We start from the raw sequence: 24,414 nt of genomic DNA, 5'->3' as shown, positions 1-24,414 counted from the left end.
GACTATGATGTAGGGTATGTGTTTGACAGAGAGATAAAGATAGAGATACAGAGTTACACTGCATACTGGCATAGGGAGCCTCGTATGTAGGTGCTAAACAAATGCTAAATTTTGTTTTTATTCTCAGGAATAGCATTCATTTAAGTGTTGGTAGATAGGTTCTCTCTCTCTCTCTCTCTCTCTCTCTCTCTCTCTCTCTCTCTCTCTCTTACTGAAAGGTGTTTTGAAACTTGGCATTGACTTTTATGTGAAAGAAGACAACATTGCAGGGTACACAATCATTTTTGTGACATTTAACCTGACACAAGAGGTGACGTCTTTCTTGGGACCGGTCACTGCACAGTTTTGCAGCAGGTTCAGTGTTTTCTGCTGTGGTGGATTTTAACGCTGGCCGGGAAGGGGTTAAGAAATGCCCTTACTCATGTTACATGAAGTAGCAGAAATTATCAGATGGAAACAGGAATTGGGAAGGGGAAAAGTCTCTGCGGTAACTCATTGTTTCCTAGCCAAGACGGCTTCTGCTTACATTGATGAGAGGCGTCTACAGCCTGGCAGTTCAATCAGATTTGAATTTCTCCTGGGTGGTGGCAACAAGTAATCCTCCACCCCTCCATCTCCTAACTAAAGCCTTCACACTGGAATGGCCCCGGGTTGAAACAATACTGAGTCACAGCCCTTCTCATTGGACAGCCAGGCAGCCCTTCAGGGGAGAGGCCCCGCCCCTCCCGTGTGAATCGCTGGCTTGGGGAGGAGGAGCTGGCCGATGCTAATGAACGGAGTTGCCAGGCGAGCCAGGAACTTCACTCCCCTTCTCAGTGTCAGGATCGCAGAAATTATGCCCCTTCTCTCACCATGAGCTGGCTCTCCAGTTCCCAGGGAGTCGTGCTAACTGCCTACCACCACAGCAGCAAGGATCGGGCCGTGGGGGAGAGCCATGGCCAGGGAGGGGAGGAAGCCACCTCCAGGTAAGCCCTGGCATTTGAAAGCCAGAGAACAAAACAAAAAACCGCTCACCTGCTCCAGGAAAGAAGTGACAGGGTAGTTGGTGCGGGGACAGAGGAAGGGCTCCGCATGTGGAAGCTGACCGCCTGCAGCTGCAGAAGTGTTTGGCGGGGCTTGTATGTACTTTGCATCCCATCTAGTCCAAGTCTGAAACAGCCCATATAACTGCTGGTAAAGATGGGTAGGGAGGGCTGAGGCTATGGCTGTCAGACTTGTTGCTTAGCAGGTGCATTTGCAAATGCTGAAAGATCAAATGACTATATTTGAAACACTTCCTATGAGGTGGAATTCTTGAATGGGCTCAAGGCTCAGCGCTGGAACTGTTAGTTGGGAAAGTGTGCCAACAGCAGGGGGTGGGGGGGTGTTCACTGTACAAGCTGTTGTTGTTAGAGTCTGTTTTTTTTTTTTTCCTCTCTCCTTGCTGAAAGCTAACTTCTTAGGCAAAAAGCCCAAGACACTGGCCTGGGGCAGTATGTTTCATATTCTTTTGTGTATGTGGATTTGGGTGTGTGCGTGTGTGGGGGTGGGGGCTTTCAAAAAGGAGTTTTTGTCCGGAGATAATACAGTGAGGCCAGAGAAACGTGGTTAATGTTAAATCACTTTATAGGTGGAAAGGACAAATGTTCCACAGACCACTGAGATGGGGAGTACCTTTCTCTCTGTGTACTTTGTTCTGTTTTCAAGGACTTTTTTTTCCCTTCTTTCCCTTAATGACCTTCTCACTATCCGAACATTTTCACCTCAGCCTTAGATAGAAATTGTAAATATTGGCCTGGACGCTTGCAAAAAGCAAATGCTAACCTGATTGTGTAGGACACTACAGTAGTCGTCAGTAAGCACGTTTGCTTCATGACGTTCAATGTGATAATAAAAACTTCTTTGTTCTTATGTGACTGACTTATGCTTATGCCCTAAGCTGAAATAATGCCTTCTTTCACTTGTTTTAAAATCCCCAAATGGCGGGGGGGTTTGGGGGTGGCGAAAGGCGGGGAGTACAAATCAAAGGAATGCCTGGCTGCCATGCTCTGCCTGAGATATCCAGGCTGACCAGAACGTTTCTTCTGTGGCAACCACAGTGTGTGTTCCACTGAGAATGAATTCATTTCCAAAGACCGGAGGGACCTGCCTCCTGGGCCTTAGGCATATTACCATTTTATTTTCAGCTGTTTTAAGTATTTTCTGTGAGATCATACAGTGTTTTCATCTCTCTTTTATAGAACAGTGATGTAACCTATCAACCGTAAGCAGTCTGTGACACCAGCCCCATACCTTTCATAACTTGGAGTCCACTTTAACAGTCAAAATTGCCAGGATTGTGCAAGCCTGGCACATTTTCCTGTGACATTCTCCCCTGGGTGGCCCGAGGAGCTGAGCTGCATCTTGGATCTTTACTGTGAGAGTGGAAGGAACCTTAGGGAAGTGAGGCCAGACTTTTTATTTTCACCTTGAGGACGCCAACTCCAGGAATGGATCAGGTTGTCGCAGGTCTGTGGGTCTAGGCCTTTGCCTGGGGCTGCATATCCAGTTCTGGAGGCTTTATCCTGTGTTGGTAGTTCTGCAGCCTGTGGTGGGTTGAGAGAACATAAGAGAGGAACAGACCGTTCTTAGCCTACGTTAAAGCAGAATCTGGAGGCACTGATGTGGCAGGCTGGGCACTGCTCACACAGTGAGTGCTCCTGCCGGCTGCCATATTGCTTGTCCATACTGACCCCAAAGTCTCACCACCGAATTCGAGGCCTAGGGACAGTTATGTGGGTCGGAGAAGATGGGAGCTCTGGTTTGAGGGCTGGGAGGAAAGGCAGGGAGGAGTAAGGAGAGCCAGTCCCTAGTAGCTTTTCCCCTTAAGCATGGAATAATTTATCAGATAAGCTTAGTGTTACTTTGGGAGGTACCCTGTTTAGCCTGGAAGGGTTGAGATAGTGCAAGTGGGAGGGAGGGAGTGGATGGAGGGAGGAGTGATTTGAGGGTAAATGGGGTCAGAATTTGACTTGCTGAAGTTGGTGGCGGAGGAGGGAATGCATAGGACTTTGGTTCTGGCTAGGTTGGTCAGCCAGTGGGAAGCTGCTCAGAGATACAGAGTTGATGGTTGATGCCTATTTTAAAAAAAGCTCCTCAGAAGGCAAAACCAAACCCAAACAAATAAAATTCTTAAAAAGAGGAAAAAGTTAGATTCTGTCCTTCCAACTCCACCTCTCCCCACCTCTACCCTCGTCCCCACTACCACCTATTGAAAAGTTACCGAGGGAGTGCAGAAATCTAACTTGGCTAATTGCAAGATTTCATCTCTTCAAAATAATATGAGCTTTGATGAGTTACTTAATCAAACTTTTAGTTTAATAAGATGAACTCATGTATATGCCATTTGAAAGGTGTAAAGGACTATGTGTATGATTAAGGATATTTATAGAAAGTGATTGATTTTTAACCTTACCTTACCAAGTCCTATTTTATTTGGTCTTTGGAAAAGCTGAGATAGTAGGGAATTAATCTTTTTGTGAGTTATCTGTGCATCTGAAATTCCCTCTATTGCATTATCCCTCTCAATCAGGAAACATTCATTAGAAGCCAGTAAAAGAATTACTCCTACTCTTAGAGCCTCTCAATATTTACTGAATCCTGTTTTCAGTTTTTTGGGGTCACATTTTCTCCTTAAAACATTAGGATTTAAAGAAACATGCTAATATTAGTTGTTCTGACTTGTACATAGTCAAATGTTTACAAAGGAAACCACTTTATGAGTAGCTATATTTATAAAACTTTATTTACCTGTTTATTTTCAAGCAGATCTTTTTATTTATTATTATTATTTTTTTTTAATATTTGGGGATGGCGGTTGTAGAAACCACTTTATTTTTATTTATTTATTTGTTAATCATCACCTCAGGCTATTTTCTGCATTGATTTTTAGAGAGAGTGGAAGGGAGGGGGAGAGACAGAGAGAGAGAGGAGAGAGATCATCCATGTGTCTCTCACATCCACTCTTCTCCCCTCTCACCCCTTGGTCCCCCATGAGGAAGACTGAGCTTGCAGCTGAGGCACTTGCCCTTGACCGGAATTAAACCTGAGACCCTTCAGTCCAAGGGCCAGATGCTCCAACCACTGAGCAACCCGACCAGGGTTCAAGCAGATTACTTAATGTTTACCTTTGCAAAGCAGTTTTTCCAAGAATAGTGCATTTTGTCTATTCTTACTGTTCTCCCTTGACTTTCCTGTCATTTTAAGAAAAACTATTTTGTTTGCTTAGTATCCATTTTAGCTAATACTTTGATAAATATTGACATCAAAGATATTTTCCTTCTTATTGGACTTAACTCTAGTTGATATATGAGGTTTTTAAAAAATGTCTTTTATGAATAAATTATAGCATTCGTGATGCAGGGTCTTGTTTTGTTGACCACATGTGCCACTGTGCTGAATAAGCAGAACCAAGAGGTACTATGTCATCGTGACATACATCCTGGAACTCTGGGCTCTGGGGCCAATCTGCCTGGGTTCATATCCCCGCTCTGCCCTCGATAGCAGTGTAGTCTTGGAGAAGTCTTAACTCTCTGCTTGTTAAGTTGACCTTCGTAACAGCTCTCACTTCATTGGGAGGATTAAGTGGGATGATCCATGCAAAGCCCACAAAACTGCTTGGTTCATAGCTAGCTGCTTCTGTCCTTAACACCAGGTAAAGGAAAGGAAGGAAATGATTGAGCCTTGCGCCATATAACATAAATATTATGTTACATTTTCATAAATATTTTGTCGAGTGTAAAGAAATATGGCTGTAATCCATGTGCTTAACTAAAAATGCCATAACTGAAAATTAACCATCATGTGAAAGTTCAGTCCTTGGAGCTTGAAAGACGTTGGAAGTGTCCTTTTGAACTAGAGCCACATTTACAAGTTGAACTAATGTTAGCAGGCCTGCCTTGGGGCATGGGTGGGCCACACTGAGGCCTGCAAACTTTGACTTTTAGGGCAAGATGGAATGTGGGTGGGTCCTCTTTTGACAGCCTCCATGAGGCTGAACTACCACTTTAAGAACTACCACTGCCCAGGGGCCAAATGGAAGACGACTGCCATCTTCATATACTTAGCTTTAGCTTTTGACTTTTTAAGGCTTACCTATTTCTGGGTTCTAACAACTTAACGAGTAAGCATAACCATTTGGTCACTCAGTCATCCCACATGTAATTACTGAGCTCTTACTGTGTGCCAGACAGTTGGCTAGGAGCTGGGGCTACAGTGAAAACAAACACCTGGGTTGGGAGAGGAGGGCATGGAGTGGAAAAGGAAGGCCTGAGCAGGTAAGCCTTGCAGCTCTATGGGGGTAAGAGTTAGGGAGAGGGCTTTTCATTTTGCTTCAAGTGAGATGGGAAGCCAGGGAGTGGGGATGGTTCTGAACATGGTGGAAACAGAGCATATTTCAGCTTTAAAAGGTCCCTCTGGCTGTTTTGTTGAATATAGTCTGTAGAAGGAGAGACACTACTCAAAAGGGTAAGGTGATGGCTTGTTGGGCCAAGGTTTTAGTTGTTTAGGTAGTGGAGATCGTGAACATGAAATATTTTGGAGGTAGAGCCTGTAGGATTTCCTGATGTTTGTGGTATATGAGCAAATGAGCCTAGTTAAAGACTGTTGCAAGGTTTGGCCTATGCAAGTCCATTCATTTAGATCAGGAAGACTTCCAGAGTGAAGGGAAGGTAGACAGGGCAAGATCTGAAGCTCAGTTTTGGACATGTGACTCAGAAACACCTTGAGAGAAGCTTTAAGGAAAAGGTATTGTCGTTCTTGATGAGTCAGTTTTTATACAAATTCACAGAATTAAAAAAACCAACAACAGCTATGTGCTATAGTATGAGTAGAGCTTTTTCCTTCTGAATTTGTGTATTATCTGAAATTATGAATATTTTTGGTGAAGGAGGGGATGGTTATGACTTTTTACAATGCAATTATGCAATAATTGAAGTTACATGTATTTTTGTTTTTTTAACCTTAGAATTTAGGGCATGTTTTCTCATTCTAATTTTGTAGGATTTGGTGACCAAATCATTTTAACCTATCTGTGGATTACTGTTTTCTGAATCAGCCTACTCCTCCATTTCATGACATGGGAGTGCTTTTATAGAAACATACTTTCTTTATCACACAGTTTAGGAGCCTTATCTATACTTTTCTCTAGAATTGTGAAAAGACACACCCGGTATTCCAAATGGGCAGGTCTTACCTTTACTTAGTTATGTTATTTGACTTTTAACTGCCCTCATCTGTGAGGCTTGTGATTTTTGTGGGCCTGTTTAAAGCTATCTTAATGTAAAGAACTTATGTTATCTTTACGCCTTTTATATGAAAGGATTCATCAATCTCAAGACATGCCTCCCCCCCAAACACTGCTGCAAACTTTTCCTTGTATCCCGGCCACTTCTTTCTTTGTCCGCCTGCACTGTATTTCTCTCTTTTCTGAGTGGGGCTTGTGCTTATTTAAAGGTTTATGTTTGTTCTTTTTATGTTTTAAGTTCTTAGTATTTATCAGGCTTTTAAGAATATTGCAGCAAAATGAACTCATAAAAATGAATGCGTTTAATGATGCACAGTTGATTGCTGTTGGATTGAATGGCATTTAGGCTTAAATAGTTTTTAATAATTGGATCAGTAAAATGATTTTTTTCCCCTCTTATTTTTAAACTAGAGGCCTGGTACATGAAATTTGTGCATGGGTATGGTCCCTAGGCCTGGCCGGAGATCAGGGCCAATGGGGGCCTTCTGGCTGCGGCCGGGGCCTTCCTTCCCTGGCTGCTGGCTGGGGCCTTCCTTCGTTCTGTGCCACCCCCTGGTGGTCAGCGCATGTCATAGTGAGTGATCGAACTCTCGGTCTCCCAGTCCAACTCCTGAGGGAGTTGCATATTAGCCTTTTATATATATAAATTCCCTGTTAGCTATAAACATGGGCATCATTCACACATTAGAAAAAGACCCCACTATTCTAGAGGCCAAGGCCACACTTGTCTGAAGTAGAAGTTCCCTATGCTTCATGGTCATAGATCATCAGTGAGGTCTCACTCCCTCGGCTGCCTTTGGTTGGTATTGATATTTAATGTCATTTTTTTTTTTTTGATAAGAAGAGGTAGAGAATAAGAAGTCTCCTTATGGGAGGAGAGTGGGGATGAATAAAGATCTTGGGAGTGAGTTAGGGCAGAGGGAGCAAAAGGGATGATGTGTGGGTAACTCTGAAGATAAATTCTTTTTATTTTATTTAAAAAAATCTTTATTGTTGAAAGTATTTAACTTCTGTGATTGTTGCTGTGATCTATGAGCTGGCTGAGTTTATCCTCCATCCCCCCCCCCTTTTTTTTTTTCAAGAAATAAACAGAAACCATGGAGACATGTGTGACCAGTGTGACATCTGTAGTCTTTCTCACATTCAAGTCCCCTAAGTATCTAAATTTCTGTGTTAAAAGGAAGTGTGAAACGTCATTGCCTTTACACATGTGTTTTGGTAGTTGCTTTTTAGCTACAAAGAACACTTAAGTGTCCTTAGGGAAAATGAGGTTTCTTACAGGCATCTGGGTCATAGGGAAAGGAAACATTGCTTGTCTTCTTCCCTCTATGACTGGCCATGTGGCATGCCTGCTTTCTCTGAGGTTCTTCAGTCCACTGGCCTTATAATCTCATCATTCTGAGCTTGAGCATGTCTCTTAATGGCTGCCTCAGCCTTGTTGCCCTCTATCGTCTTATGTCTCATAGCCAGCATACCCATATTATTGTTTTCTAACTTCAAAGTTATGAAGGGGGATCATATTTGCCAGTGAATCTTTCTAAGCTGCCTCAGACAGCCCATGATTTAACCATTTGGGGGTCTTTGGGTCTTTTTAAGTAGTCGGTGGGTAGGGCAGCCTATAGAAGGAAGGTAGCATCTTGTCTAAGCCATAAAAACATACCTTTATCTGCTTCCTTACCTATGAAATGAGCATAACAATGCTTTGTCTGCCTCACAAAGTTAATTATAAAGATCAAATATGTAGCTTTGGAGGCTTTTAAAAAATATACAGATGAGGAATATTTTTGTAAATCCTTTTCAATACAATATCTTAGATTTCCCCTAGACATTTCACCAAGCCAGAATTTTCGTGCTAATAAAAGTTTGAATGAAGGACCGAGTGAACGAATGTGAGAGGGAGTGGGGTGTAGTGATTACACACACAGACTTTGGAGCTAGGCTGTCCAGGTCAGAGTCCTGGACAGCTTGTTTAATGTTGTAGGGCCTCAGTTTATTTCCTTCTGCAAACTGGGGATGGGGATAATAATACCTTACTCAGAGTTTATAAGTCTTGAATGAGTTAATACATGTGATGTACTTAGAAGAGTGCTTGGTATAAAGCACAACAATTTTCTGTGATGATTCAGGGCTGTCAGATTTTTGAGATTGATTTGTAAATGGTTTGGGAAGAGCATGTTTGCTTTAATATGCATGGAGTATAATGTCTTAATTTTAAAAATAACATTTGTGAAATGAATTATAAAAATATCTCAAAATATGCTTATTTCAATAACTAGAGGCCTGGTGTAACAGCCCAGCCTGCACCCTCTCCAATCTGGGACATCCTCTCACAATCCAGGACTGCTGGCTCCCAACCGCTAGCCTGCCTGCCTGCCTTCCTGATTGCCCCTAACCACTTCTGCCTGCCAGCCTGATCACCCCCTAACCACTCCCCTGCCAGCCTGATCGATGCCTAACTGCTCCCCTGCCAGCCTGATTACCCCTAACTGCTCCCCTGCCAGCCTGATTGCCCCTAACTGCCCTCCCCAGCTGGCCCGGTCACCCCTAACTACCCTCCCTTGCCAGCATGGTCGCCCCTAACTGCCCTCCCCTGCCAGCCCAGTCACCCCTAACTGCCCTCCCCTATGACCTGGTCCCCCCCAACTGCCCTCCCCTACAGGGCTAGTCCTCCTCAACTGTCCTCCCCTGAAGGCCTGGTCGCCCCCAAGTTCCCTCCTCTGCCGGCCATCTTGTGCCGGCCATATTGTGTCCACATGGGGGCAGCCATCTTTGACCACATGGGGGCGGCCATCTTGTGCATTAGAGTAATGGTCAATTTGCATATTACCTCTTTATTATATTATTATATAGGATTACCAAGAATACCAAAAAGGGCTTTAAAATATTGAATGCTAGGCTCAGGTGCCTATTTTGAATTGCTTTTCATAGTTTAGTTTGGGCAGATGTAAATTTCTAAATCATTTGTACTCTTAATAAGATGGAAAATCATGTCACGTAGAGCAAGAAAAAATTATTTCTTTGTGTTCTTCAGTGAGCAAATTGACTTTAAGTTATTTGAATTCTTGCAGGTAAAAGTAATCACTGTGACTAAAGTAAAGTACTTAAAGGAAGGATAGTTTTTCACCTTTGTTGCCCTTACAACATGTTTATGTGCTTTATGAACAACTCTTTTTTTTAATTAATTTATTTTTTTAATTGTTTGAAGTATTACAAATAGTAGTACATATGTCTCCTTTTTTTTCCCCATTGACCTCCCCCCAGCCTCCCTTCCCCCCAGTACATGCCTTTACCTGCCCCCCCCACCCCCCAGTGTCTTTTATCCATTGGTTATGCTATGAACAATTCTTGATCTCATAACCAAGAAGTGCTGTTTCACGGAGCAGGGCTAAGCTGGGTGTGATATCCATGGCAGAGATCTGGGGGGATGTGTTCCCCCACCCAGTTCCCCTGATCCCTGTGCCCCACCCCCTTTCCCGTGTAGTGCACACATTTGAAAACAGAGCTGTTGATTTTTCTCCTCATCTATATCATACATAATACATTTATTTTGAATGCCTAAAGCGCATTGGGCCCTGAGCTAGGAAACCGTCTGCTTAGCCAGTTCTTCTCAAAGCCCTCCCCACATCTTGCTCTTGAAGCTGCTATGAACTCAGCAACTCCTGCGTACAAATGGCTCACAAGGGCAGCCTGCTTGCTTCCTCTCTGAGACTGGGGACATTTTCCCTGGGAGTATCTAGAGGAAGTTGAACTGGAGGCAGAAGAGAGACATATGCCAATTAGAAATGCATTCAATAGGGGGGAAATAGCAGAAATTATGCTTAAATTCCATGGAGCTGTAAATTCTCCAATAGTGACATTTTATAGATTAATAGATTTCTTTTCACCAGCCAGAGAAACCCCAAGCACCATTTATTTGTGGCATTGCTGTTATATAACTACTTTCCAATAACATTCTTAGAAATAAATGTTTCAAACCCAAATAAAATCTTCAACTAACTTGGGGGTTATCTTTCAATATTTCTTTGTTGCCTCTCAGGACCTTTGTGGACTGAGAAGTGAAGGTGCTGTGTCCTTTGCTGCCTCTAGTTTTATCTTTCTGAGTACAATGTGTTTTCCAAGATATGGGGGAGCTCTGCAAACCCCAATAAACATGTCTCCCACATCTCCTAAGTATGCCTGTCTCCCATTAGGGATTAGGCATGTCTATTTGCGTCATTTATTTTGGAAAATTTAAGGAGGTGGAAAATGATATGGTCTTGCTATTCTGTTGAATCAGATTAAAACTATATGATGTAATTAATTTAATAAACTGGGAAATAAGTGGCTTAACATCTTGCTATGAAACTGGAAGTGTGTAGAAAAATATTGGGATTCACATTAACAAGAACGTTGAAGTTTGGGTGGTTTGGCTGTAGGGATCTGGTGTATCTCTCCATGCTAATGTCTGTCAGATGCCATCCATATTTTGAAGCAAATAGTAGGGATCATATATTTTTGATGAGCAGCATAAAATTAAAATCCTACCTAGAAAGAGATTTGGGTAGGTTATATAGACATTTAGGATATGTAAATATGGAATTTCTTAACTTTTAAATTATTTTTAAAAGTATCTACTTTGAGTAAACAGCTGTGAAGGGCTTTGCTGGGTGTAAATGATAAGCCTAAAATAGATAAATGTAAGAATTCCTGCTCTGAAGAGCTTCCCATATAATTCAAATGGATTCTAAAACAACTTTTTCAGTATTATATTTAGGAAGCTGTGGCATGGTTCTCTCTTTTGAGGTATAAAACATTAAAATAATTTGTGGTTGAGTAATTGAGATTTGGTTTGGGTAAGGAAAGATATTGGCAACTGAAAGTTGAAAGGAACTTTGGCTATTTATAGGTGGTCTAGAAACATGTAACTCGACCAACTTATTCTATAATTAATGTTTTTACTAGAGTTACTGAGTGTGTGTCTGTTTATTTCTCTCTGGTGCAAATAATACAGTCAAAGCTATGATCTATCATCTGATAGAAGTTATTTGGATCAAGGTAGAAGTAAATTTGTATATATATTTTTAAACTAAATAATTGATTATTAATTTTTTTACTTATTATTTAAAACGTGGATATATATGCTTTAGTATTTCCAGATGAAAATTCCTTTGAATTGTAGCATTTTCCCATTATTCTGTATTATAGCATAATCAAACAGTGTCATCATACTGGATATTTTATTTAATTGTAGAGTGTATTAATCCTTTGCTCCGGTTTCTGATATATTTTTTTTTGAATTTCTTTATTGATTAAGTTATTACATATGTGTCCTTATCCCCCCATTACCTCCCATGCCCCCTATTCATACCCTCACCCCCCCTGTTGTCTGTGTCCATTGGTTAGGCCTATATGCATGCATACAAGTCCTTTGGTTGATCTCTCCCCCTTACTCCACCCTCCCCTACCTTCCCTCTGAGGTTTGACGGTCTAATCCAGGGGTGGGCAAACTTTTTGACTCGAGGGCCACAATGGGTTCTTAAACTGGACCGGAGGGCCAGAACAAAAGCATGGATGGAGTGTTTGTGTGAACTAACATAAATTCAAAGTAAAGGAGCGGAGGGGAGAGCAAGAGAACCGGATAGAACAGCCGGATCCGGCCCGCGGGCCGTAGTTTGCCCAAGGCTGGTCTAATCGATGTTTCTCTGTCTCTGGATCTGTTTTTGTTCATCAGTTTATGTTGTTCATTATATTCCATAAATTAATGAGATCATGTGATATTTATCTTTCTTTGCCTGGCTTATTTCACTTAGCATAATGCTCTCCAGTTCCATCCATGCTGTTGCAAATGGTAAGAACTCCTTTTTTATCGCAGCGTAGTATTCCATTGTGTAGATGTACCACAGGTTTTTAATCCACTCATCTACTGATGGGCACTTAGGCTGTTTCCAGATCTTAGCTATGGTGAATTGTGCTGCTATGAACTGCTCCGGTTTCTTAGTGAAAGGTTTGTGTATTTAAGAACAGAGGGCTGGTAGATTATGTATTAAATGAGTGAAGTTGATGACTGACAAATACAGACCTCATAAAAGTTTGGGTTTTGGTAGAAAATGTTAGCTAGAATTTTTAGAATACTGAATAAGCTTCCTCCCCTACCCCACCCCCGCCCTGCCAAATTCTGTCTGCAAGTGAGATCTGGCCCAGGCACCCTGACCTTGTGACCCCTATCTTGAAAGTCAAGGTAGTTGTTTGCTATCTGTTGTGTAACATACCACTATAAAACTTAGTGGTTTAAAATAATTTTCTTTCTTGATTCTGAAGGATTATAATCAAGTTCTTTCTTGGGGTCCATCAAGCAAGGAGGCCTGAGGTGGGGTCACCAAAGCTTCTTTATGTCCCGGTTTGTTTTGGGTCCTCTCTTTCTGCTTGCTCAGCTTCTCCACATGATCAACTTGGGCTTCCTCATGACATGGTGGTATCAGGGTAGTCAGACTTCCTACACTCCTGCTGGCTTACCCCACAGAGAGCGTTCTACAACGTCTGGGTGGAACCTGCCAGGCTTCTCAGGGCCTAGCTTCACAAGTTACTCAGTGCCACTTGGCCATAATGTATCGGCAAATCAATTAATTATTGGCCAGCTCAGATTCAAGATCATGGAATAATAGACTTCACCTCTGAGTGGGGGAATGGCTTGCACATAGGGAAGCTATCATCAGTAGGCAACAAGCATCTGTCCTTATCTGCCTTTCCTGGGCGTACAAGCTTCTGCTGTTATACAGAAACTTCTTTTCCTTGGAGCTTGACTTCAAAATTCTCCACTAGAAGAGCATTTTTCTTTACCCTAATTTTTCTTTATCCTTAGCAGTAGATAGATTCCATATCCTATATTTGTGAGTTGATATTTTATATTTTGAAAGGGTTGGGTTTTTATTATTTGTAGTTTAGTATAGGTCTTTTTTTTTTTTCTTTCCACCAAAAGCTTATGCTTGATTCTTAAAAATATTTTTCAAAAAAGGATGTAAATTTGAATTTGTGAAGAATAGAGTCCTGGGAAATGAAATACTCCTTGCAAAGAACATGTTCCTTTTATTTGATAGCAGCAAAGTTGCCAAAGGCCCTTATTTGTTTACATCTATCCAGTGATATTTATGCTAAGGGACTATTGGACACAGATGTGGTGCTTTGGAGTACATGATATTTTTGAGATGTTATAGTACATATGGAAGACATCCCAGAGGCTATATGAAAATTAATTATTAGTATTGGAATTACTTGGTTTTTCTACTCCCAGTACATAGGTTACATTTAGCAGTCATCTGGCAACTATTATCATTGGGCCTTCATACTTCAGTAGCATCACTGCAGGATTTCCTTTCTTCCTTGCTTACAAATCTGTGCTTTATTATAACTATTACTAAGCTGTATTTGCCTCTCGCCACACTTCCGACACAGCAAGAAGGGAGATAAATGGCTAGGATAACCTCTGAACTCCAGAGTGTTTTTCCCTTAAAGAAGGGAATTTAAAAAAAATTGTACCTTAACATTAGAATATGTTTACATTTCTTTAAAAATACATTGTATTTCCAGTTTAGGACTGCCATTGTTTTTGTGAGAACCTACTGCCTCAATTTAAATTATCCTATATAATAAAAGGGTAATATGCAAATTGACCCTAATGTCGGAGACCAGGAATGACCAGTTGCTATGACGCACACTGACCACTAGGAGGCAGACGCTCAACGCAGGAGCTGGTGGTCAGTGCACTCCCACAGTGGGAGCTCTGCTCAGCCACAAGCCGGCTGCAAGCATAGCAGTGGTGGCGGGAGCCTCTCCCACCTCCTCGGCAGTGCTAAGGCTGTCTGCGGCTTAGGTGGACATACCCCGAGGGCTCCTGAGCTGCCAGAGGGATGTCTGACTGCTAGCTTAGGCCCGATCCCTTGGGGAGTGGGCCTAAGCCGGCAGGTGGACATCCCCCAAGGGGTCCTGGCCAGGCTGAGGGACTACCCTGAGTGCATGAATTTTCATGCACCGGACCTCTGTTTTATCTATAAGAATGATGGTAATGTTTTGTCAGATAATTCCTCAGATTTTAGAGTCATTTAGAGAACTATGTTTTCACTAAATTTTTTTCATTCTTATACTACACATTGATAATCATATCATCTCCATTTTGCAAGCAAAGGAAAGAAACTACAGTTGACTCTTCCCACTCCCCCCCCACCAGGATAACTTGCACCAGATGCAATTTAATGAAAGCTCTCAAATAAACTATTTTATTCCTATCTATAATTGCAGACATTTACCAAAGCATAACATCTAAATTCACCTTTAAAAATAACATACATAAAGCAGTGATATACACAGCACAACATAGTTCAGGGAGGGGCAGGAACAATTTTTAAAAATTAAAATGTAAATGTGAAAAAAGGATGGAATGGAAGTCCCTACTTATTTCTACTTAAGATGTCATGTGATACTATTTTACAGTGTCCTATGGGTCAATGTATGCATGTGTATATGACCATATAACATATACATATATAATACATTCTCTTTCCCACACATACACATATACAGATGATTACCTGCAGTTCATTTTAGGGTAATTCTTACATGCTGCTCTGTACAGTTGTTTGAACCACATTGGAACCCACTTTCTTCACAAAATAGGGGAGAGACCAGGAAATAAAAAGGTTTATTTGGTGTGACTAAGATTCCTTTGTTTAGCTGTACAGTGTGATGAATAATTTTCTTCCCTAGTAGTTCTGTGAAGGGCTGACTCACTGTGGTTTTCATGATGAGACTTGGTGATGGATCACACACTCATTGTCATGCTAGTCCAAGTAGGAGAGAACTTGGAAATACTGTCCATACCTCCTGAGCCTAAAGAGCCATTCATGTGATGCAACTCCATTCCTCCTAATCCACTTATGGGTCCATCTGAACCAGGGCCCATTGGAAAATTAGGCCTGTTAGGTCTAACGAGTACTGTATTCATTAATGTGTACAAGTTGTCTCCAGAGTTGGTTGAATCTGCTGGACTAGGATAATGGCCCTTTACGTCCTAGAGGACCTACATAATTCCCAGGAGATGCTGAGGAGTATGGTACTGAATTGGCATTTGTTGGGTTTGGTCAAGGTCTGTCACCACCTGGACCCATGTTCATTCTAGGCATTCCAGGGCCACCTGAAACATTCAGTGGGTGTCTCATTGCACCTCCATAGTTCTGTGGTCTAAGGGGACCATTCCTCTTGGAGGTGCCATTCTATGCATTTGGATGTCCTTGTTGTCCAGTTGGGTCCATTCTAATGGGAAGTGATGGCTGACTTCCTGGGACCCCTCCAAGTGCCTGGTTAGGTAGGTATTCTCACTGTGGGTCTTGGACCTCCAGGGTACCAAGGTGACATAAAAGGCTGAAAGGACCCTGGTGGTACAGGACCTACTGGCATGCCATTTCCTGGGGGAATGGTTCCTGGCACTGGACTGGGGAGCTGCTGCAGCACTATCATCATGAAAGGCTTTTGCTTCCCTTGAATGTTCACATGTTTCCTGTCTTTCTGGAGCTGCAGAGTACAGATCCCACGATATACACCAAGAATGTAAGAAGCCTGGTGGCTCCCCTCCTGTGGTGTTTTCCCCATCTTATCTCTGATAAAAATATTTGGGCCGATTTCTGAGCTCCCACATGGACCAGGTATTCATAAACGTAGAGTGCTAACTTCTCCCAGGCCTGGTGCTGGACCGGACGGCACTGCTGTTACTCTTGCCGTTGCCGTACATGCTTGTGCCAAGAGCAGCTGCCATGTGGACTCTTGAGCAACACGGGTTTGAACTGCGCGGCCCACTTATATGTGGATTTTCTTCAATAAATATATCGGAAAATTTGTTGGAGATTTGTGACAATTTGAAAAAACCCCACAGATGAACCTTGATTTTCTTTTTCTAGCTTACTTTATTGTAAGAATACAGTGTATAATACATGAAACATACAAAAATACGTGTGAACCAATTGTTTATGTTATTGGTAAGGGTTCAGGTCAACAATAGGCTATTAGTAGTTACGTTTTTGGGGAGTCAAAAGTTATAAGTGGAGTTTCAACTGCCTCCTGTCTGCCCCCTACTGGGAATGGTGGTGCCCTTCCCCCCTCCCCTCACCCATTGGTCAAGGGTCAACTGCATTCCCTTTTGAGCGCAGTTTGAAGCCTGAAGCTTGAAATTACAGTCCAGGCTAGGTATCCATAAAACGAAAGGCCCATTTCTATAGATTTCAGTGAGCCTAAGAGTTTGTTAATCTGCTTAAAGCAAAATCTCTCCAAACAATAAGCCAAATTGTTAGATCTTTGTTTCCCAAACTGTGTGTGGAACACTGTTACTAGGTGTTCTATTAGAAAAGGGCTTTGTGGTCTAATGTTTTGTTGTAAACAAAGTTTCCTGCAGGACTTCTTGTAGCATGTAATACCTTAGCATGTATTATGAATTCCTAAAAAATTTTGTAGCAAGAAGCGTATTCCTAGGAGTCTTTTTTTTTTTTTTTAAAGAACACTTACTACTGCTGTTCCAGGGAACACAATTTGTGAAATCCAAAAATATTGCTTTCTCTTTATATGCAGAAACATTGTATAATTTGGAATCAGAAACATATTTTTAGTAGTTGTTAATGTTAAATTGCCCTTCTTCTGTTGGTCACCATCCATTTCACCCATACAGGCATGCCCTGCAGGGTCTCCCTTTAGTGAACATGTTTCCACAGTAAGAATGTTGTTTACTTTTTAATACCCAAGCCTCACAGCACATATGTCTTTTAATATGACAATTTTCAGCTTATTTTTTTGGAATGAACATTTATATGTATGCCTGCAAACCCAGTATGAATTTTTAAACACAAATGTGGGGGAAATATCTCGAGTTATTTTTTCAGTATGCTGTGGACATTGTGAAAACATACACAGTGTTGGCCCAGAGGACATCTGCCATGTCACTGCCCAGAAACAACGTGTAATCATACTAGTTCTTGATCTTCAGTAAGCAGCATTTTAAGCATTTTGCATTCAACATGATCATTTGTTGATTATGTGTTGGAGCTTTGCTGTGTGTTATGTTTTAGAAAACCGGTTGAGGGTCTTGGGTCGACATGTGGTATGTTACTTTTTGCATTTAAAAGAATAGGACAACCTCAGTGTTTTTAAATTTTTATTTTTTAATTTTCAGAACATAGGTTTTCAGGCAAGTTAGAGGCTATGTTAACTCATTTAATCCTCATAACAACCCAAACAGGTAGGTGATATCCCCAGTTTACACCTGAAGAAATGGAGGAACAGAGGCTAAAGGGATTTGCTTGAGGTCCTACAGCTAGAAAGTGGCACGGCTGGGATTTGAACCTGGGCAGTCTGCTGTCTGTCTTCCCCACTATGTCATTCACAGAAATTATTTGTTTCCAACTTTTGTAAACTGAATGTGGTTTCTTGAAGTAGATACAGAGCAAGATAAACTACAGCGGAGTGCTCGATTGGTCGCTTGTGTCCATTTTTATAATAACAAAACTCCGCTCTCTTTGGTACTGTGAGAAGGTTATCCCACCCGGATTCTGAGCAATGTACTGGTGGTGAAGTCAGCCCTTTGGGAGACCACCTTCACTGCTTTCAGGCCCCACGATACCACTTACTGCCACAAGGTAATAAATAGTTCCACTAAATCCTGCCGTTTAGTAAACAGTTTGGTGTGGCCCTGAGGAGTCTCCTGGCATTTTGTGGTCAGCTCTTCATGTAACTGGGGCAAATTAGATCACAGAGGAAAAGAAAAACAAATATTTATTGAGTACTGTCTATGTTCCAGTGTTTAAAATAGAATTTGTTTGCTCCTCATAGGTAAGAATTATTATCCTTGTCTTAAAGAAGAGAAAGCTCACGTACATGGAACAGATGGCCTCAGGTCACACAGCTTGTGTGTGGATCAATTCTGGATTGAACCCGGGTCCTTTGCATTCTCCTGAGAGGCCTAGATGCTGCTGTTATCTCTTTTCAGTTTCTCTGCTTTCAAAGAATGGTGGGCCATGGTCATGGGAAGGGTCTGCTGTGGAAAGCCGTGACCTGGTTCTTCTTCTTTTTTTAAAAATATATTTTTATTGATTTCAGAGAAGAAAGAAGAGAGAAAAAGAGAGAGAGAGAGAGAGAGAGAGAGAGAGAGAGAGAGAGAGAGAGAGAAAGAGAGAGAAACATCAATGATGAGAATCATTGGTCAGCTGCCTCCTGCCTGCCCCCTACTGGGGATCAAGCCTGCAACCCCGGGCATGTGTCTTTGGCTGGAATCAAACCTGGGACCCTTCAGTCCATAGGCCGATGCTCTATCCACTGAGCCATACCAGCTTGGGCTGTGACCTGGTTCTTTCAAAGCAGCAGTCTGGGCTGTGGTGGGGCCGCAGGAGCTGATGGAGAAGTAAAGGTACCTGTATACTGGATGGAGGAGAGAGCCCTGGTCTGGGGTCTCTCTTCTCTCTCTACCTGTTGGCATTTATAAACTGGAAACCCTTCAAATGCATTAAAAATCTCCAGTTTGACACAGTAACAAGATATGCCTTTAAAATATACTGCTGCCGCCACTACCACCACCATCATTGCCATTTGATGATTGTATTTTTCTACAAAAGCTGAATAGTCAGATTTAACCCTTGAAAAAGGACAGTGAAACAGCTGTGAAGCTACATTGCCTGTAGGTCTTCCCTGACTAGACGGTCCCAGTACCCTCTTCTCTGTTGCTTGAGAACTTCCCACTGGAATCCAAATAAGCAGTTAGTTCTCTTCCGCTGTGCAAGTGTGGAGATGTCACACACTAGCTAACAAACAACTCTGTCCACTTAATAAAGTCATTCAAATACTTTATTAAACATTAAAGTCTTAGCCTACCACACACTCAGAAGTATCAAAATAAAATGGCTTATTTGCTGTTTCAAAAGTGCTTTTCATTAAATTACAGAAAATATTAAAGAAGGTAATTGAAGAAGGTGGGGAGTGAGGGCTGGCTGGGTGGCTGCAGAGCTTAGCCATGGATTTTTTTTTAATGCAAATAGATTTCTTAGTTTATAACTGACATCCAAGTGATCAACTCACCACAGCTCTTTCTGGAGCTTGCCTACTTTTCGGCAAAGTAATTTGGAACTTGACAGGAAGCCAAAGGTTGGGGAATTGCCTTATTCTTGGTCCTAAACCTAGACCTGTTTTATAAATAGTTGATTCCCAGGCCAAGGTGTCCCTGCATGACATGTCCTGCTGCCACAAGTTGCTAATCTTAGCAAGAATAGCATTCTGTGCCCACTCCAAGCGCCCCTGCTCTCCGAGGGATGCCACCCTGCACTGCTGTACCAGGTAGAGTTCTTTGGGTGAAGATGCATGCTCTCCTAGTTGTCTCCCAAGACTCTGTGCCTTTTTAAGCCCCTTGACATGTCCTTATAGATTCTTGACATTGTGTCCATTGTCCCTGTACCTGGAAAAACGGTTTGCATGGAGCGATCTTCCCAAACTGCTACGCCTGCAGCCCCAGGGCAGGAAAGGGGAAGGATATGTGAACCCCGTGCTGCCGGGGAACCCAGACATGATGGGATCATCTTGAGAAAGGGGTCCTGTCAGGCTGCTTGACTCCCTGGACAACCTGCCTCTTTGGGGAGAAGGGAGCACGCATGTTGTCTCGGGCTAGTGGGCCTAGAGGTCTCAGTCTAGGGAAGGAGGGAGGTGGGTTCCTGGGCATCATGGTGAAGAACAGAAACATGGGCAGAGACTAGAAAAGGAGAGCAGTTGTGAAGTAAGGGACAGTTGCTTCTGTCACCTTACAGAGGTGCCAGCAGGGGCAGCAGCGAGGCAGCCCCTGGTGGCTGCAAGAGGAGGCTGTACCTGAGACATAGGTGGCAATGGAGGGAGCCTGCAGGAGCCTCCAAGGAGCCTGGAGGCCGCCGAGGGCTGACCAGGAAGGAGTGAGAACCTGCGGCATAGCAGTTACCAGCACTCTTGGCTGTAGGGAGGCATGTATGTAACCCCTCGGTGACCTTGGGGAGACCTGAAAACAGACTATGGGTAGGAGAAGATTCCTGTAGTTACATGGATGGGGTATCCATTAGAGACCTTGGGTTTGTTGCCATTGTGGGGTAGTTCACATCCCCTCAAATAAGCTTCCTGGGTAGGTGGCCAGGGAGACAGGTGTGATTTTTCACTGGGAAGACTGAAATTAAAAATGTCTATTATAGAATTTTGTTTTGAGGAACCTCTGGCCAGTAAGTTTTAATGCTTGGGGAGAGCTAGTCTTCAGATTTTCACTTGAAATTTTAATACTCCAAGCATCTTGAAGAAATGATTGAAGGAGTGAATTTCATTAGGGATTTGTTTGGTCCCTCATGAAGCTCCTAAATTGTGACATATGTGGTTAAGCTCATGAAATCACAGAACAAAATGTTTTCCTTCTTTTTGAGAGGAATATTAAATGCTACAAATCTATATAATGCTGCATTATTGATATGCATGAATATTTTCCTCTTCTATGCATGGATATTTTCAAAATAAATATTTACACAATTTACTATTTTATTTGCATTACCTTACGTGCCAAAGAAGGACAATATTAATTATTTGTTTGAAAATAAACATTATTTATAGTGTCTAAAATTGTACCTGTGAGTAATGTAAATAATCAGTTGTTTCTTTACTTTCTGAATTGTCATCGTGTTTTATTATGTTTGGAACATGAATCATTTTACATTTGGAGAATATATATGTTATATGTAATGACAGATGACTTGAGACTAGGGTAAAAATCTACACGTCAGATATTTAAGAGTTTTGCTTAAGACACATCAGATATTTAAGGCTTTTTCATTTTAAGTATAGCATTTGTAGGAATATATCTGATAAGCATATATTTAGTTCAGCAGTGGTTTTATTTATTTTAAGGGCATGTACCAGTTTAAGCACTATACTAATATGAAGATAGTATTAGCAGTTTATGAATAACTTTATTTCTACTTATAATTTCCATACAAATCATTTCACCTATGTACATATGAATTCACATGGGCAGGAAATTTGTGTTGATTTTGTGATGAACAAAATGTTATGAATGGACTCCTTAGTTAAAGCAATCCCAGGTTTTCTTGTTATTAGCATTAGATTCATAATTTGAACTTATGTAATTATTTTAAAAACAGACATTAACTATCCCCCTTTTAAAATTAAATGACAAGTTGACTTAAATGGTCAAACCTCTTTGTAGTTTCAGAATTCATAATGGAAATTTGAAGGTTGGGATGCCAGGAGTGCGGGAGGTATGGGAAGAATTGTTTATCCAGGGAGGCTGTTGTCTCAGATCCCCATGAAAAGTGAGTGGAAAATTGTATAATTTTTCTGAGCAATGAAAAAGAGGAATAGGAAGGTGTCTCTATGTATGTATTTTGCCTTCACACTTGGAATGATTTCTGAAATTATGCCAAAAATAATTATGCCAAAATCTTTTTAATACTATATATATATATATATATATATATATATATATCTCCTATCTAATAAAAGAGTAATATGCAAATTGACCACCACTCCAACACACAAGATGGCTGCCCCCATGTGGTCATAGATGGCTGCCCCCATGTGGACACAAGATGGCCACAACAAGATGGCCAGCAGGGGAGGGCAGTTGGGAGGGACCGGGCCTGCAAGGGAGGGCAGTTGGGGGTGATCAAGCCTGCAGGGGAGGGCAGTTAGGAGTGACCCAGCCAGCAGGGGAGGGAAGTTGGGGGCAACCAGGCCTGCAGGGAAGGGCAGTTGAGGGGGACCCAGGCCTGCAGGGGAGAGCAGTTGGGGGGGACCAGGCCTGAAGGGGAGGGCAGTTAGGGGTGACCAGGTCTGCAGGGGAGAGCAGTTAGGGGCAAACAGGCTGGCAGGGGAGCAGTTAGGCATCAATCAGGCTGGCAGGGAAGTGGTTAGGGGGTGATCAGGCTGGCAGGCAGAAGCGGTTAGGGGCAATAAGGAAGGCAGGCAGGCGAGCAGTTGGGAGCCAACAGTCCTGGATTGTGAGAGGGATGTTCGACTGCCCATTTAGGCCTGATTCCAGTAGGATTGGGCCTAAACGGGCAGTCGGATGTCCCTCGCGGGTTCCCAGATTGGAGAGGGTGCAGGCTGGGCTGAGGGACACCCCCCACCCCCGTGCACGAATTTCGTGCACCAGGCCTCTAGTGTGTGTGTGTGTGTGTGTGTGTGTGTGTGTGTGTGTGTATATATATATATATATATATATATATATATATATGGATTATTGTCCCTGTCTCTCTCATTGAATTCCTCTGGAGAAATTTTCAAATGTCAAAACATTATCTGTGCATTTCTCCTTCCTGGGAGAAGCTCCCGCCTTCACCTGAGACAGTCATTGCCTGGTAGCTGCTGGGTTTCTCCAGGCTGTTGTCTTTTATGATAGAGATTGATAAGTTTCCTCCCCAGCTGCTGACGAGGCCTCTGAGGCCTGTCTGGGGAATGGTCATTAGTGGTAACAATGACTTATTCCCCTAGAAATGTTAGGTTAGCCCCCTTGGTTCAGCTTGTTCGTTAAATTCCAGACAAAGAAGAGTAACAGCACATACATTACTGGATGGTAAAAAATGACTTGGAATCTGCCTCTGGGCATTGGGTCATTGCAATTCTCAAGGAAGTAGAAAATAGAGGTTTTAAAAAAATATATATATTAGACAATTATTAGATGCTGTGCATTAGAATCAGTCCTCCGTAAGCTCCAAAAGATGGACTCATTGTCACTAGTAGGAGCTGTGTTTGTTTTCATTGCCCTGTACAGCTGTCCATGATGAGACATCGTTAAAAACAACAACGGACTGCTTGGTACTTTCGTGAAGTTTGTTGAACAGGTACTTGTGTTCTTCCCTGTGCTAGTCAGAGAGCGACTCCTATAAGGGTTTTCTAATTTCTGCTACGGATGATGAGCTGTCACATCTGATGCAGAACAGGAAGTTACAACCACTATAATGGAGGTTAAAGGAATCAACAACCTCTTATGGGTATTTGCAGAGGAAAGACATCTTACATTTAATTAAGAGGATCAGAGAAAGTGTATCTTGTTGGAGTGGTTTGGGCAGGATTTGGCTTCGGGGTAGGAAAGTACCTGCATTGAGGAGAGGGCTTTCAGCCTGAGCTGGGGTGTACTGATGGGTCTGGTTGGTGCAGAGGAGAAGAAAGAAGTTATGGCTTGTCTGCCCCAGACAGGCAGAGAGCACTTTCTTAAGTCTATGGGCCCAAGGTTTCAGCCATAAACTCTGTCCGTAGACCCTCCGACCCTTTGCATTGCCATAGTTTACCATTTGCAGTTACTTGTAAGTTTGAAAACTGGTAGTTTATGATTTTTTTCCCCCAAGACCCCTGGACTAGAGTTGCTAGTCTTGAGGGTGTGGTATGTAGAAGCTGGGCTGATCCTTAACAAGTAAGCATAGTGCTTGCTCAGCATTTGCAGCCATTTGACATCATAAAGTGATGAAACTTGTGCTTATAAAGAATGGTTTTTAGGAGATAATTCAATGAAAGTTGACAAGGTGACTCCCCTGATTTCTAAAAGCAATGTGAATCTGGAGAAAGCCAGAGTATATAAATCGTGGTTGCAGTTATGAGGATTTGGAAGCTCTCAGCCTACATTTCGCTAGAATATCCAAGTGGTTGGTTGGCTTTCCAAGTAGCCCAGGGAAGAGGGTGACCTTGGAAGATGTCAACTACCTGTGAGGAGCCAAGGGAATTCTGTGTAAGCCTCTGGCATCTGTCAGCTTACTTACCAGGAAACCTTTGCTTTGGCATCTTATTGGTGGAATGCTAGGCTAGAAGCTACTGTCATTGGTCAGATTTTGGGGTGGAGTGGGTTGGCTTTCTAGTGCTCCCTGATAATCATGTGTGGCATGCTCAGGGAGCCTCCGGTGAATGGGGAGGGGGGGGGGAGCAGGGGAAGACAAGTTCACTAGGAGGAAATTCTCTGAATTGGCCTCTGAGAGGCTGTGTTGCTCTGAGGGAGATCTAGTTATTACAGCCTTTTGTAATAAACATGTTTATTTCATTTTACTTTAGGACAGAATTTTCTTTTACAGTGAGACAGCTGGCTTTTGATTTTGAAAGTTGTTGCCAACATACTGATTGTTGAATAAAGACGTTTCTTTGGT

At 42.3% G+C, this 24,414-nt stretch overlaps 1 protein-coding gene and 1 pseudogene across 3 annotated transcripts in view; one reads left to right on the top strand and one right to left on the bottom strand.

Moving 5' to 3' along the window:
* Positions 1–24,414, top strand: part of ARHGAP18 (Rho GTPase activating protein 18) — a 170,842-nt gene that overhangs the window by 41,256 nt on the left and 105,172 nt on the right. The window contains exon 1 of one of the 2 annotated variants that reach the window (XM_080664729.1): positions 746–965. The exons of the other annotated variant lie outside the window; for it this stretch is intronic. Coding sequence (XP_080520855.1) covers positions 853–965 — 113 coding nt within the window. The 5' untranslated portion in view covers positions 746–852. Of the gene's footprint in view, positions 1–745; positions 966–24,414 lie in introns of those variants that run through there. 2 annotated transcript variants of the gene reach the window in all.
* On the bottom strand, positions 15,054–16,019 carry LOC308246480 (single-stranded DNA-binding protein 2-like; annotated as a pseudogene). The gene has a single exon. The product of its transcript is annotated as a single-stranded DNA-binding protein 2-like (transcript).

Source organism: Plecotus auritus (assembly GCF_963455305.1).
Source record: "Plecotus auritus genome assembly, chromosome: 4".
Taxonomy (NCBI): domain Eukaryota; kingdom Metazoa; phylum Chordata; class Mammalia; order Chiroptera; family Vespertilionidae; genus Plecotus; species Plecotus auritus.
Note: the sequence above shows the minus strand (reverse complement) of the source record. Positions and strands in the feature narration are given on the sequence as shown.